This window comes from Myotis lucifugus, unplaced genomic scaffold, assembly GCF_000147115.1.
Source record: "Myotis lucifugus unplaced genomic scaffold, Myoluc2.0 scaffold_160, whole genome shotgun sequence".
Taxonomy (NCBI): Eukaryota; Metazoa; Chordata; class Mammalia; order Chiroptera; family Vespertilionidae; genus Myotis; species Myotis lucifugus.
The window spans coordinates 1,160,830-1,176,984 of NW_005871208.1; the positions used below are offsets into that span (position 1 = coordinate 1,160,830).

General features: G+C 50.9%; 1 protein-coding gene across 1 annotated transcript; it reads right to left on the reverse strand.

Annotated features, from left to right (window-relative positions):
- Nucleotides 1-826: 826 nt before the first annotated feature.
- Nucleotides 827-7,212, reverse strand: KRT5 (keratin 5). Its single transcript, XM_006095693.2, has 9 exons — nucleotides 6,280-7,212; nucleotides 5,488-5,702; nucleotides 4,679-4,739; nucleotides 4,473-4,568; nucleotides 3,778-3,942; nucleotides 3,279-3,404; nucleotides 2,774-2,994; nucleotides 1,972-2,006; nucleotides 827-1,498 (listed from the first exon to the last, which is right to left on the reverse strand). Exons 1-9 carry the CDS (start codon nucleotides 6,847-6,849, stop codon nucleotides 1,161-1,163), a joined length of 1,827 nt encoding a protein of 608 aa, XP_006095755.1. The 5' UTR covers nucleotides 6,850-7,212; the 3' UTR covers nucleotides 827-1,160.
- Nucleotides 7,213-16,155: the final 8,943 nt, after the last annotated feature.

Sequence of the window (16,155 nt, forward strand, 5' to 3'; positions counted from 1 at the left end):
TATCCACTGTAATGCTGAATAATTGCGTTGATTACAGTCATCTTTGCTTCCTTATTGATGTCAATGAGAAACTTGATCAGTCACTATTAAGGATAATGCATGTTGTCTGGTTTGGGAGAGAGAAGACAATTTGATTTCTTTTATTCTGTTAAAGTTGTGCATTACATTATTTTTTGAAAATGTCAAACTAGTCTTACTGTAATAATGTTTGACATTTGAGGGCTTCTAAGCTCCACTCCTCCCTCTCCCTCTTCTACCGACATCTGAGAAAACCAATAAGAAAGCCTGAGTAATCCCTTCTTTGTAACTGGTGGGAACTTCAAACCTGGCCCCACCCCAGCCACCATGACAATTCCACTCTAGTCTCCTTTCCTGCTCTTTTACGGCATATTTGGACCAGCTTGCTCTCTTCAGAAAGCTTTACTAGTATTACAAGAGTAATATACATTCAAGTAACAGCATAAATAGGCTTAAGTAAAATTTATAGAAGAAATATGTTTTCTTCAGAACCCAAAAAGGCCTAAAAGATGTTGGGCCTGCTCTAATATTGTGGGTGCTGAAAAGATCAATAGCTGTTTCCTAACAACTCTACAGTTTGTCCAAATTGCAATACAATGGACACTCCCATTCATCCCCTCCAGAGAGTCCTTCATTCTAGAAGCATTAGCAACCTCCTCTCATGCCTCCTGGAGTCTCTGGACCACTCAGGATGGCCACACCCCATTCTACCTGTGAATCATCAAAGGGACCAGTCACACCTGGACAGAGTGACCCTCAGGAAGTCTCTAGGCTGATTGTAGACTGAAAAAATAATTCCGAACAGCAATTTATATTATAAAAGCATTTTATTGAACACACTCTGAAGGCAGTCAGAACCAGAACTAAATTTTGGATTGGGGTGGGGTCTCTGTTTTGATGATTTAGATACTGGAAAACTTTGGATTTTTCTCTCATCAAGGACCACAAAAGACTGATTTGAAGAATATAGGATCTAGGAGATTGGGCCATTTCGGGAACCAAAGACTGTGGTCCTGCCATAAGCTTGTTCTGAACTACTCGTCAGCTAAAGAGAAATCTTAGCCTAGCAACCACCTAGAAGAGGCAGTTGCCAGGGGCCGGTTGCTGCCCTGGGGTGGCAGTGACTTGCAATAAGCAGGCTCTTAACTCTTGAAGCTCTTCCGGGAAGAGGAGGTGGTGGAGACAAATTTAACGCTGGAGGCGCTGCCTCCTCCACTGCCGCTGCCTCCTCCACTGCCGCTGCCTCCTCCACTAACGCTGCTGCCAAAGCCCATGCCAGGCATCGGAACAAAGCTACCTCCACCAAAAAGTCCACCAGAACTTCCACCAAAGCTGCTGCCATGACCTCCACCAAAGCTGCCGCCATGAATTCCAATGAGGCCGCCGCCAAGACCAAGGCCACTGCCCAAGCCAGCGCCACCTCCATAGCCACCACTAGAGCCACCTCCGTAGGCAGAGGAGACATTGCTGGTGACGACAGCTGTGGAGAAAGGAAGGAGAACTTGGTGAGACCAGTCTGCCAGATTGATCCTTCAAGTCCAAATTATTTGATCCTGCTAGTATAAGCACTGTACCTGGCCCCTTTACAGCATAGCAAATGAGGCCCAGGAGAACTAACTCATTTACTTAAGGTCCCTAACAGGAAGTTGGTGAACATAGTAGGCAAGGGATGGTGCTAAACTCAGGGGGAGGGGGTAGGAGGGGTGGAGAAGGGGGGACCATGGCAGGGGGGCAGAGTACAAGATGTGTAAGATACAGTCCTACCCTTTAAAAGATAAAACATAAGCCACGTTGCTTCAAATCTCAAAGTGTATCCTGTACCCTCCACTAAGTGTATGAAATAACCAATTATTGGAATGGGGAGTATCTGGAATCTAGAAATAGCAAGATTCTGAGTTGGCACCAAACATTGCATATTATTGCCATTGTTAATATTTGTTTAAAGTTACTTACAGATGTTGACTGGTCCAACTCCTTCGCCACTCAGTCTGAAAGGAAACAATTGAAATAAGAGTTAAAAACTCCTCCAAAGACAATACCCATAGTCATGTTTAAAGTTGCCAGCCCTATGATCAAAAAAAATGCCAAAAACATACAAAATAAAGAAAAACCACCCACACTCTGCTTAAATTTAGACAAAAATATAGCTCGCTGAAGGGACTTCCCAAAGAAGAGGACCTGACCTAGAACCAGGTTATCAAAGGGAAAATTATAATTCACTTTCTCCTCCACCCATTATATGAGAACTAAGAGACTGTGGGAACTATGAAAATGTATGAAGCAGGTTTTGCCTTTTGCAGGAACTTACATTCTGTGAGAGGACTTGGCATGGACAGAAACACTTCTAACAGAAAGTAGGCAGAGGGCAGTGTTAGAAGATTGAAGAAAACAGAGTAGCTTGAGAATCCAAAGGCAGGTGAATTTAACTTAGCTGGAGGGATCATGAAAGGCTTCCTGAAGGAAGAGGCACTTGAAAAATGGGGAAGATATTGATTAAGTTGCTTAATTGTTTGAAGGAGGGGCAGCATCTGAAAATACTGGTGGTGGGAATCGGTTTAGAAAAGTGAATTGGGACCCTTTTGTGTAGGTCAGCTGTATGCCCAGGTGTCAGATTGAATCCAGGTTAATGATGGATAATTATCATGCACAAGAAGTGCTCGCTGTGCGTGTGTTTTACATGTTTAGTGGAGAAGAAGCTCCACTTATCAAATGTGAGGCCATCTCGGGCTTGTGATGTCAGCCCTACGTTGCCCACCTGCACTCCTCGCCCTCCAGCAGCTTGCGGTAGGTGGCGATCTCCACGTCCAGGGCCAGCTTGGTGTTCATGAGCTCCTGGTAGTCTCGCAGCAGCCGGGCCATGTCCTGCTTGGCTTTCTGCAGGGCGTCCTCCAGTTCAGCCAGCTTGTTCCTGGCGTCCTTGAGGGCCATCTCCCCACGCTGCTCAGCTTCAGCGATGGCATTCTGCAGGTTGGCGCACTACTCAGGGAAAGGAAGAAAAGTGGACACTTTAGTAGTGAGCTGGGCCTGTGGTGTCTTTTTCTGAGTTTCCAGAGAGAAGTCAGTACATTTATCCTGGTCATTGTAGATGGGGGAACATTGAAACACTGGTTCTTGTTCCAGCTCTGTGTGCGTGCGTGCGTGCATGCGTGCCTGTGTGTGTGTGTGTGTGTGTGTGTGTGTGTGTGTGTTTAAAACAAGCAAAATGGGTCTCCCTTTCAGAGCTCAGGCCTCCTCATTGCCTTCTTTTGACTTCTCCTTACCTGCTTCTTGACGTTATCGATCTCCGCTCTCAGCCTCTGGATCATGCGGTTCATCTCGGAGATCTCATGCTTGGTGCTGCGGAGATCATCTCCGTGCTGACCAGCTGTCCGCTGCAGCTCCTCATACTGGTGCCACCAGAAAAGAGGAAAAGTTCCATTTATATGAGGATGGAAACACTTTCCCAATGTTCATGGGCAGGAGCTACCAAGAGGTGGCGAGCGATGGAGTTATCTGAGGCCTGGGGCTAGTTTCGATTTTATCCAGGTGGACCTGGTCTTAGATAATTTCCTCTTTAGTGCTTTTGCTCTCTTGGAGACACTGGTGTGAGAATCTCCTTAAGGTTCTTGAATTTTTGTGGCAAAGGCATACATGACTGTTCTCATAACTCAACCCAAGAGTTTTCAGCAGGTCTCAGGAGACCTTAGCATTCTGTCGTGGCCTGGAATCCCAGACACGAGTCCATCCCCTGACTCAGGACACATTCACCACAGCACTCACCTTGGTCTGGTACCAGGACTCGGCTTCTGTCCGGCTTCGGTTAGCAATGTCCTCATATTGGGCCTTGACCTCAGCGATGATGCTGTCCAGGTCCAGGGAGCGGTTGTTGTCCATGGACAGCACCACAGATGTGTCTGAGATGTGCGTGTGCATCTGGGACAGCTCCTGCAAGGAGACTTGAAGTCAGTCATCTGAATTTGTGTTATTTTAAGCCAGGTCCATTCAAATATTCCACTCATTGTGGTATGTTAACTTGAGAAAAAATAATTACCACCTACATCAAACACTTAGTTATGTTAATAATCCAAATCATCATTAAATCTATTTTTAAAAAAACTTTAAGCACTCTGAATCTCCAAGAAATGCCTACTGTGTAACATCTCAGATGTGTGTTATGACCCATCTTGGATCATAACTTATTTTAAAAGAATCTAGTTGACTGGTCTGTTACACTGGGACAAGCTAGAGAGGGGAGGTTTGGGAAAGTGATGGCTGAAGAATTTGATTTAAATGTGACTTTGTTTTCTTAAGGATTGGCTTTATAAGTAATAGTGTGAGTAGTGCTAAAGGGATAGGAAGGACAAGGGTGTGTCCACAGCTTTGGAGCCACTGAAAGTCACTTCATCTGGATACTCTAATCCCTGGTGTGATCCAGTGACCATCTCTTTGGGACCTGAGTAGGGGGCACTTCTTACCGCCTCAAAGAACATCTTCAAGAAGTTGATCTCATCCATCAGTGCATCGACCTTGGCCTCCAGCTCCACCTTGCTCATGTAGGCGGCGTCCACATCCTAGAGATACAGGGATGGTTGGCACTACACCCGATTTCCACCCTGACTTAAATTAACGCCACCCTAAGAGAGCATAGCCACAGGCAACAGGTTCTCTTGTACCCACGCACCTTTTTCAGCATCACAAACTCATTCTCAGCAGTGGTGCGCTTGTTGATTTCATCTTCATACCTGGGGATAAAGGAATGGGAAGGCTTATTAGGAGGTGAGGGGCAGGTGAAGCCTAGGGTCTTTATTGCAGAAAGTCACCTGTAAGCCTGCTTTCCCACTGGAAAGGGGCTGCTGTCCTCCCATCATGAAAGCAGGGAGGGAGGGGGCACTGGTAGTATGACCCTTTGGGAAAGGTCCTTACTCATTAGGATCCTGTTTCCTTTTTAACTGCCCATCAGAGAGTCATTCTATTATTGCTGTAATTCAGTTGCTTGAAGAATATGCCTATAGAAACCTGTGCTGTTTCTTCCCAACTCCACATCTAGTCAATTTCCCTAATTCTTTTTTCAGCTTTCACAGTCTTAAAACAACAAAAACAAACAATTAGCAGCACAGGGTCTAAAAAAATTACTGGAGCCATCAAGGTGAGTTAAGTCATCAGTTCTCATGTTGGAGGGAATCCATCACACAGCCCATGGTGTGTACTCTGAGTGTATTGGGGAGGAAAGCCCCAAGAGCAGGAATTACACTGCTTGTTATTTCCCCAGGGGCATCAAACTTGTTGCTCTGGCCAGTAGCTAAGTGCCTTGCATAGGGACTGAGCTTGGGGCTGGAACTTTCTAGACATGGACCTGGATTTTATTTCAGTACTTCAGGTGTCCATGGAAGGCATATGTGTCTAGCCCGTGGGGAAGGCATAAGCAGTAATCTGGTTATCAAGTATATCTGGTGCCAAGAAGACATTAGTTTCCACTCCACCCCATCTCACTTGTTCTTGAAGTCCTCCACCAAGTCCTGCATGTTCCTCAGCTCTGAGTCCAGGCGGCCCCTCTCTCCCAGAACACCATCCAGCTGTCTCCTGAGGTTGTTGATGTACTGCTCAAACAAAGGCTCCAGGTTCTGCCTCACGGTCTTGGTGCCCTGCTCCTGCAGCAGGGTCCACTTGGTGTCCAGGACCTTGTTCTGCTGCTCCAGGAAGCGCACCTGGAAGGCACAGAGTTTAAAGATGGAGAAACCTGGATTTCATGTCTCAGTGATCATCACCAGCTTCTCTCCCTTCTCATACTCTCCTCCTAAACCTTTCCCATGTGCCGTCGCTGGCGCTGGACCCTAGGCAGGGAGGCACAGAGTGAAGCACCTAACCTCACTCTCCTGGGGAGACAGGGCACTTATCCAGGGCACAGATTGCACTGGGCACGGCTGGGCAGAGTGGGGCCCAGTGCAGTGGTGGCTGTGAAGGCACTCAGGCTACTGCTCGATGAACTCATCCACCTTCCTATGCAAGCAGCCCCATTCCATGAAGCACAGAATTCCTTTCTTTGCCCAACAGTAATCAAGGAGCCTGTATGGGGTAATTACACAGGAAGAACTAAGACCCTGTCTTCCAAGCTGCCAGTCTAGTTAGGAAAGTGAGCCACAACTCCGGGACAGAAACAAGTAGAAACACATTCACTGCAAACTAGGAGGGTATTTGCACAAAGTCAGAAGATGTTCCTCTTCCTACTTTCTTTGGTATTTGCTCCACACTCATAGTGGTTTTTCACAAAGGATTGGGTCTTACCTTGTCGATGAAGGAGGCGAACTTGTTGTTAAGGGTCTTGATCTGCTCCCGCTCCTCAGTCCGCACTCGCTGAATGGTGGGGTCGATTTGTAGGTTAAGGGGAGTCAGGAGACTCTGGTTGATAGTGACCTCTTGGATGCCTCCAGGGGGACAGACGGGGAAGCCAGGGCCACCAGCGCCACTTCCAAAGCCCATGCCTCTCATGTTCCCATAGCCACCAACTCCACCGAACCAAGAGCTACCACCGCCAAAACCAAATCCACTCCCAGCTCCACTTCCAGAGCCAAAGCCAAAGCCATAGCCAGCACCGTTAGCAAATTGGTTTCTAATGCTACTACTGCTCATGGAGATCCTCTTGGAGCCCCCCAGATTGTAGAGGCTCCGGCTGCCATAGCCTCCTGCTCCACCAGCACCCCGGATGCTGACCCTGCCAAAACCACCGCCACCACCACCCCCGGATCGAGACACAGAGGTGAAACTGGTACGAGAGACAGACGGGGTGATGGCAGAGGCAGCACTGAAGCTGCGGCCTCCCCCACTCCGGAAGGACACACTTGACTGGCGAGACATGATGGCTTGTTCCTGGAGGAGCAAGAGGATAGAGCACTAGAGGTTGGGATGTGCTGGAGAGGATAGAGCTCAGCAGGATGCAGAGGTGGCTCTGTTACCTGGACATGCACTCCCCCTTTTATACTAGAACAGGGCTGGGCGGGACAGTTGTTGAGCTGTGAAATGATTAAGTGGGCTGGGCACGCCTGGGGGGGAGGGGGCAGCTGTGAGCTCACCATCACACCTGCACATGGTGCGGGGTGCAAACGCTGTCTTCCTGGCAGGCTCCGCTCAGTTAGGAATAACCCTGCCTTGCAGCACTGATACCTTGGCAGCAAGTCGCACTTCCCCTTGGGGGCCCAGGGCTGGGAGCAGCCCAAGGTGGATGCCAGGAAGCAAGGGGGCACTTGGCCAATGTCCCGAGGGATCCTTACAGGACCAGGGGCGTTGTCCACCACCCCAGCACAGTATGCACTGTCCGTGAGTGACGGACAAAGTGAGTCCCCACTTGCAGTCATCTGCCCTTCTCACTCTTCCAGACAGGAGGTTGCTGCAAGGATTTTCAGCACTTGGCAGGCACCTATGGCCTGACATCTCAGCTATGAGCTGGAGGAAAATAGAGCTAGTCTTTACTGCAGAACTTCCTTTCTTGGGGGAGGCTCAGTCATCCTTGAGCCCAGGGTAAGATTCTCCTGCAAGGTTCGGGCCAGAAAGGCTCTCTGAGCCCCAAGCTCAGTCCCTGGTTTGTACCACTCTGCTCTCTGCAGGGGCAGACCTCCCTCCACAGCTCTTCCTAATTCATCATTTTCTGTGGCGTTTGACCTTTTCCCTGGCACTTGGGGCTGGGCAGGACCCTGCAGGGTGAGAGAACCCAGGGGTCCCTGCCATCTCTCACAGAAGTCCTGAGACAGCCTGGCAGTCATGTCCCTCTTCAGGGGGAGCTGCTCTGCCTGCTCCCAGCCCCCCCCCCAGGTGTGTTCCAGCAAGCCCTGGGTTATGCCAGTAGGCAAGAAGTGAGTCATCGAGTATCTGTTGATACAGGCTGAGGGCTGCCACAAACACATACCTGCAGGAGCTTCTAATCTCATCAGGAACGTGTTGAGAATCCGCCGGCCTGTTATAACGGAGAACCACCCGCTCGAACAGCGGGAACTGCTGCGCTTTCTCTGGGCTCCTGCCCAAAGTCTTCTTCAGGGCCAGGGCAATGGAAAATCGAATTCTAAGTCTTCGGATTGTCCTGCCAGTGAGACTAGACAGAGCAGGTTAGGGGTACAGGGAGCTGGCATAACTACCTGCCCAGTTGTCTGAGGGAGGCCCCCTGTAAGATCCTCTGCAAAGCTTGTTTGGGTGGGCGGTGGCACCAGGTGGAGGAAAGGGGTCTGTTAGGCTTTGGCAAATGTCTGTCCTAAACCACACCTCCTCTTTTTGGCTACAGATCTGAATGGAGCCTCCTCTTTGCCTCCCCCAAACAGAAGCAGGACTCTCAGGCAGCTCTTGGGTCATTAAGAGCTGTGGGGGGCACCTCTGGGCTGGGGCTGGAGGTAGGAGTGGGGTGGGAATGGCTTGGAAGCCTCAGAGCTGAGAGGCTATGTTCTTAAGGGTAAAGGAGTGGAGACCCAGCCTGAGCGCTGGCATCTCTAGTCAGGGCCTGTCCTTGGCCTCGAGGAAGGCACCGCTGTGGGAAAATGACTCGGAGCTGCTGGGGCTGTGATTGCTCACCAGGGGCTGTGATGGGAAAGCTGTGGACAGGAAAATCCAGACAGACAGATCGATGGCCCGAGCTACCTTACAGGTTCTGGGCAAGGAGGTTAGGTTGCCTCCCTGCCTGGAAAATTCTTGAGACTCTCAGAGATGAATTTTAATGAGTTCACCAATTTTACACTTTGTGGCTTCTCAGGGAACAGAGGCCCTGAGACATATGAGGGGCCCTTCAGCCCCTGACAGAATCGATTCGAGCTTGAAGCAGGTGTCTGGGGACTCCTAGCATGAGTTCTCTCTCTCTCCACTGGAAGATCACCCTCAGGGTATGTCCCACACACGCAGGTCCTGGGTGTTGTCCCCACTGCCTTTGGGGAAGCTCCACCCTCTTGAGATGCCAGGACATTTTCTTCTCTCCATTCCTCCTCCTCCCAGCTGTGCTGTGCAAGGGGAAGGACTTGGTGGGACAGGAATGCCTTCCGGCCAGCCAGAGGATCACTAGAGTGTCAGGCTCCGATTCACATGATGGGGACCAATGGTGTGTGGGTGGCAAGGGGGCAGGGGGGCAGCAACACTATTCTGTCCAGCTTTGTGGGAACCCTCCCCCGCAGCAGGCAGGGCAGCCTCTCACACAATGCCAGACCTGGACAGCTATAAACAATGATGAGGCTCCCCTGCGGGGGGGCGGGGGGGCGGCGGAGGGGGGCAGGCACTGCATACTGTAGTGTGGGAGAGTCCCACCCCAACCTGGAATTTCACTGTGGCAGGAGCAGAGGGATTAAGAATGGAGCTCACCCAGTACCCACAGAGGCAGTTACCAAGACTTGGCAGGACACATGACTTAACTGCATCAGGCATCATTGTTCTCATCCACAAAAGACGAGTGCAAGGCTAAGCGAGCTGTTGTGGCTGACGCTGCAGGCGTCCCAGCAGAGGGGGGCCAGGAGGACTGCGCTGGCCTTCCTCACAGAGGTGCGCAGGGACAGAGAAGAGGGGCAGTGTTTCTAAACAGGGACACACCTCCCAGACCAGGCAGGGAGCAGACTGGTCCAAGCATCCATGGGGCAAGGATTAGGCAAATTCTGCAATGCAAGCCCAGGGCTCTCTCCTAGGATTTGCCACTGCAACCTGCATGCCTGTCGTAGAGGAGGTATGGAATAGTGACACAAACACTCGCTAGAAGGTGGTTTTGCCCATGTCCTCGAGGTCTCACAGGACAGTACACTTCCCAAGGTTAAGGGAGACAGCTGGCTCACCCTCACATGGCCGCCCCTGCACACTGGAGGTGCTCAGCAAACACTTTTTAAATGAAACGGACAGACACAGGTCATCTCCCTCTACTCCCTCTCTAGATCTTTGTGTGAAGCCCTGCCCAGCCCATGCTGAGTCCCAGAGTGTTGTCCCCCTGCTCTGTCCCTGGATCCATGTCCGAGGGCAGGTCTTTTGACCCTTTCAGCCTGGGCACCCTCTGAGGACAGAGTTTACGCCTTCATTCTTTGGGCTTCCCTTCATTCCTCTCTCCCATCCCTGCCCTGAAGCCACTCTGTACCTGAGCCCACTAGGATCCCCCAGCCACCATGTCCCCCTCCAGTCCCAGCCACCATGTCCCCCTCCAGGAGAGAAAGAAAGCTGCAGTGTCCTCATCTTTGCAGATCAAAAGTGGGAGCAATAGCTGAGGCATGAGTCACCTCCTTCCCAGGGCGATGGTTGGCAGCCCCACGGCCAGTGTTGAGCCAGCATCAGCAGGATGGGGAAGGGCAGGTGGAGCAGCACGAGCCCCAGCAACTCTTCACAAAACCTGTGCCTCAGGGGGGAGTTGAGGGAAGAATTCTTCTGCCTCCAACAAACCCAGCAGGAATTCTGCCCACACCCAGCTCTGGGTCCCAGCTTTGATCTCGGCAGGATTCTCAGAGTGGCTGTGCCATAGAGGAGACTGGCCCTCTGTGGACTGGGGAGCTGGTTACCCTAGCCCCGTGGTCAGCAAACTGCGGCTCGCGAGCCACATGCGGCTCTTTGGCCCCTTGAGTGTGGCTCTTCCTAAGCCTTAGGAGTACCCTAATTAAGTTAATAACAATGTGCCTACCTATGTAGTTTAAGTTTAAAAAATTTGGCTCTCAAAAGAAATTTCAATCGTTGTACTGTTGATATTTGGCTCTGTTGACTAATGAGTTTGCCGACCACTGCCCTAGCCCTCTCTCATATGCCATGTCTGGCCAAGGCTGCCCTGTGATGCTGGGAACCCCAGCAACTTCTCTAGGACTTTCAGGCCCCACCGCTGCCAAGGCTCAGGCAGGCTTTGGAGGTGGCACCCTTCTGCTTGTTCTGTGGGACCCAGTAACAAGTGGGCCCTTGAGTTGCATTTTCCTGTGCAAGGCCTTCACACAAATCGTGGGTCACAGCATAGGTTCAAGAGCCAGCTGGCCCACTCTGGGCCTGTCTTGTTCCTTGAATTGTGGGGACCCTGGACACATACTAGTAGCCCAGCCTCTCACTGCAGTTTTCCACCCCTGTGCTGGGAGATAAGCAATCTGCAGGCGCAGAAGGGAAGGGGCCTGGGCTCATCAGAGGAGGCCTTGCAGGCTGGAATTTTCATTTGGAGCTGGCTGGGGTTGGGCAGGAAGGGTGGGGTACATATGCAAGGGCATATGAGGAGCAGCCTTGGCCCCCACCCCTCAGATATAGCGGGCGATTAGCACTTGTGGGGAGAGACTGCAGAGCAGAGCACCCAGCCTCCCTCCAGCAGGTCCCTGCAAGTCTGGGGAATGTTCTTCCCTCACTTGAAGGTGTTTTGCCAATGACATACCAAAGTCCTAAAAAAATCCCCCGCAGTGGGTTGAAACTGTGGGCTGGAAATCAACAAATACTTTAATTAGTCAGAGGAACTAAAAAAAGTAAATACAGAAAAAAGCCTCTATACTTTGCTTTCTCAGAGAGGGTGGTTTTATCTTTCTTAGTAAACGCCGGTGTAGGACTTACCACAGGCCAGGCTCCTACAAACTGTGCACGTATAAACCTAAAATGGTGAATAAGCAAAGTGCTTTTACCATTTTCTTGGCATTTGCTTTGGTCCTTCCATGTGGTGCCTGGCGCTCTGGAAATGTGCAGCCTTTCCCTGCAATGGAGAGGCAGGGACATGATTCATTTATACCGGCTTCGATGCCTGTGGTGTTGGAGGCGTGCAAGGGAGTGTGAGTACATTCTTGGCCAGCTCATGTTCCTTTCCTCCCTGCCCATTGCTGCTCCCGCCACCAGAGCCACAACAGGGATGGGAAGGTGGAGGCAGAGACTGGAGCTGCCCTCTCAGAGCCTCTGCTTGGCACACCGTGTCCTTGTCCCGAGTAGCTTTAGGGCAAGGTGCAGGGGACAGAGTCTGGTTCCCATCTGACTTTCTTTTCAGCTGTGGGTGAGCTCCAATCACACGGGGTGAGTCAGTGCAGGCAGTGACTGGGTTAGGGACTGGGAAGAAAAGAGAGAACTGCCCCGAGGCGGGAAATGTTGCTGCTCCCAGGGTCAGCCTCAGAAGACCTGGGGACAAACGGACACCTTCCTGGCCCCGCTGCACATTCCTTTCCACGTCGCATAGGCACATAGACTGCGGGCCTTGCTCGCTGTCCACTGGGACCAACAGGCACTGTCGAGGGCTTGGGAAAATAGGTTAGCTTTGCCCTGGCTGGTGTGGCTCAGTTGGTTGGGCGCTGTCCCGTGCACCGAAGAGTTGCCGATTCCCAGTTGGGGCATGTGCCTGGGTTACAGGCTTGATCCCCACTGGGGGCCATTGGTGTTTCTCTCTTTCTAAAAAAGAAAAATCAATAAAATAGGTTAGCTTTTCCAAGAGAGACATGGCATCAAAGGCAACAGACATAAGAGAGAGAAATGTGTTTTCAGCAATTGTGGGGTGCCATGTACTGGACTGCCACAGTGGGGGTACAGTAGTGAATGGGACAGGCCTGTTGGGGGGGTGACGAAGGGTCTGAGGACAGAGCTGGGTCTCCTCCTAGATCTCCTTTCCAGGCCCAGGACAGTAACCCATACCACTCACCTGGTGACAGGGTGGACATGGAAAGGCTGGCTTAGGGAATCCTTCTGACTTGGTTTTGGGAGAAACTCAGTGTTCATAAGCCATCCAAGGCAAGCCATGACCACTGTCCTATGGGCCTAACTGATTCCTCCCCATCTCCTCCCAGCCATGTCCAGATGTCCCTCAGTGACTCATTCATATAGGAAGAGGCAGAGTTCAGAGAGGCAAAGCCCCAACCCCAAATCGCTCAGCGAGGCAAGCTCAGGGCCAGGACTAGGTCTGGTCCTGTCCTGCACGCCATCCATTGTCCTGCACTGCCTTGCCCGGGCTGTTTAGCAAGAGCCACTCAGTCCCACTCCAAGGCTGCATGTCTCTGTCACCTTCAGAGAATGACTTCCTGAGGCCTGTGTGGAAGGCCTGTGTGTATCAGACGGCTGACCAGCGGCTGTCATGGGGGATGAGGTTTTACTGCTTCTCACCTCTCCCTGCCCAGAACCCTGAGAATTTCTGGCATTGACCTGGGCCTTTCCAGGGCGGAGACTAGCCTCTGAGCCAAAGTCAGCACCAGGGCCCATTCCCCTAAGGCGCTTGCCTGTGGGTGCTGACACAGGTGGGAAAGGAATGGGTGGTGGGAACCCCTTTCTATCTTTCCCCTTCCCTACCCCCTAGTCCAACCAACTGATAAAAGGAGTGATAATTCACACATGACTCGGTGTTTGGAAGCCCACCGTCAAATCCATATCCCCTGAAACAGTTTTCAAGGGCTTCCGTCGCCCTCATGCCACCACCAGTCCCTGGGTTTCCATGGCTGATCAGCCTCAACCCTGCACCTCTAGTGATATGGGTCCATTCACACCCTCACCCCAGGACTTACCCACTCCCTGCTTTCATGCTAGGATGAGGCAGTTACTCGGAGTGCTGGCTCTGTCTCTCTTCTGCTTCTGTTTCTCACTATCTTTCTGTCTTGGCTTCCTTGCCACAAAACATGAGGCAGAGACGCAGATGCATTCTCAGGCAGTCTTTTCCAAATGGCTGAGGAAACGTGTCTGACAATTGCTGGACAGGGCACCTTTCTGAAACTCTGGACTTTCCCTAATCCCAACGCAGCTCAAAATATGGCATGCACCAGTGCCAGGGTGTGCTCTGAGACATGATAGGAGATGACACAGCAGCCGCACTTACATTATTCTGAATGTACCCGGCACAGTTCTGGGTGTATTAATTCATTTAATCTTTACAGCCTCATGAGGTGGACCTATCATTATCCCTATTTTACAGATGAGGAAACTGAGGCCCAAAGAAGTTAAGTAGCTGGTAAGTGACAGAGCCTAGATATTAACCCAGGCAAGTGTGGCTCCAAAAGCTCTTGTCTTCACCATAGTTCAGTTACCAAGACCCTGACTTGACCCTTTAGAGAAGGACTGGAACAGTGGCTCTGGTCTCCTGCCAGCCTGTGAGGCCAGAGGGCTTTAGATGCCACTCGGCAGTCAGTGTGTCTCAGCATCTTCCTGCAACTCTGGGGACAGGAAGCTCTACCTTGAGCGGAAGTGTTGGATGGATCCTTAGGGAGACCTTTCCCCTCTCTGGACTGTCAGAACCCACAGACTCTGGAGAAAACTCCAGTGGGTTGGGGTCACCTCTACAACGTTTCTGGCCCTGAACATTGGAGATCACTTACTGTCACTCCTCTCCCTACTTTCCCAGACACAGGGCAAAGGCCTAGGGTCCTCTGTGGCCATCTCTTCCCAATGGCCAAGAAGTGTCTGATGACCACCCCCCAACACCTCATGTGTGGTCCAGAGTCTTGGTTCAGCCTTTTTCTTTCTAGTTCTCATCTCTCCTGACCCAAAACTCCCTATGGCCAAGACACCCAGACAGGGCCCCACAGAACTTTACTCTGAATGAGTAGAGGCCACGAACAGGAGAAGATGATAGGGGACAGCCCAGCCTGGGGGTTATTTGGCATTTTTGATCCTTTGGGATGGGCCAAGCTACCCAGTGGCCTCATAGGGATTAGACCATCTCCTTGCAAGAGGCTGCCTCCCACTCTGAAAAGAAATTAACCCCATTTCATTCAGACATGCAGCCTCATTTCCTTTGGCAACATTGGGCCTGATTTCCTCCAGTCCCTCTTTGAAATAAATGGCAGTTGGAGTGCTTACTATGTGCCTGAGATTGTGCTAAGCTTTAACATGCATTATCTTATTCACGTCTCACACTATCCAATGGTATTAATGCACTATTATTGCCCCTGTTTTCTGAAGCTCAGAAAGGAAATGTGTTTTATCTAAGGTCACACAGCTAATAAGTGTTGAACCTGATATTTGATTCCAGGTCTGGTTGTTCCTAGAGCCTATGTTCTCAACCAGAACATAAGTGGTGATGCCCCAGGCACTTCAGGGCGCCCACCACCCCAATAATCTCCACCGGCAGCCCACACATCAAAGCATCCTCAACTAAAGAGACCACCTAAATGAAAACCGTGTGCTCCACTGCAAACAGCTTTGAGACAGGTCTGCCACTCCGTAGCCTCTTTCTAACTAGATGCTAGCCTCTAAACCTCATGCCCACCCATGAAGAAATTCTGGAGGTACCACTAGGGCAGCGGTTCTCAACCTGTGGGTCGAGACCCCTTTGGCGGTCTAATGACCCTTTCACAGGGGTCGCCTAAGACCATCCTGCATATCAGATATTTACAATATGATTCATAACAGTAGCAACATTACAGTTATGAAGTAGCAACGAAAATAATTTTATGGTTGGGTCACAACATGAGGAACTGTATTTAAAGGGCCAGAAGGTTGACAACCACTGCACTAGGGTCATCGTTGCCAGTGTCCCTGCAAGATGGAACTTCATACCTCTCTGGATCTCTGAGTCCCTAGTGTTCACTTAGCCATCAGCCTTCCCAGGCAGGGTATGTGCCAAGGAGTGAACAAAGCTCCATTCACAATGACCCTCCTCCCACCCCCACCATACCCTGCTTCCCTCCTCAGCAGTCCAGGACTCCCAACCGGTTTCTGAGTTTGTCCCAAGGGCTTGTCTGATCCATCAGCCTCCTCACCCTCCAGGCCTTCCCCAGAAGGGGCAGCCTCACTGTCCAGGGCTAGGAAAACACTTGGTGCCTCACAGCCAAAACATCATGACTTATCTAGCCTTTTGGGCAGTCTCCAGCCGCCAGCTGACCTGGGCATCCCAGAGGGCTGGGCCCCCTCAGTCTGGCACCAATAATGGCCTCCTGCAGGTTGGCACACTGCCCTAAGCAGAGAACAATAGCACGTTATGGTCTGCAAGACCTCAGACATAACATGGCTTCATTGTTTGGAGTCTGGAAAATGATCTCACGCTAACCCTGAGAATTGAGGTTATCTCTAGTCCCCGAGTGAAGCATAGCCCTTCTTTGCTCAAGAACACACAGTAGCTACCTATTAGCCTTATTCTCATCTCCTCATTCCTCTGGGTCCCTGTTTCTCACCAACCCTCCTACCAAATGTGGTAGTAGAATAATGGCCCCCAAAGATATCCAAACCTTAATCCCCATAACCTGTGGAAACATTTTACTACATGGCAAAGGGAAATTAAGGCTGCAGAAGGAATTAAGATTGCTAATC

Excerpts from the sequence above, each read along its gene's own strand:
- KRT5 (XM_006095693.2), bottom strand. The coding sequence starts at position 6,849 with ATGTCTCGCCAGTCAAGTGTGTCCTTCCGGAGTGGGGGAGGCCGCAGC. Across the intron at positions 3,943-4,472 it reads TGAAGATGTTCTTTGAGGCG|GAGCTGTCCCAGATGCACAC; the intron begins GTAAGAAGTGCC and ends GTCTCCTTGCAG. Across the intron at positions 2,995-3,278 it reads TCGATAACGTCAAGAAGCAG|TGCGCCAACCTGCAGAATGC; the intron begins GTAAGGAGAAGT and ends TTCCCTGAGTAG.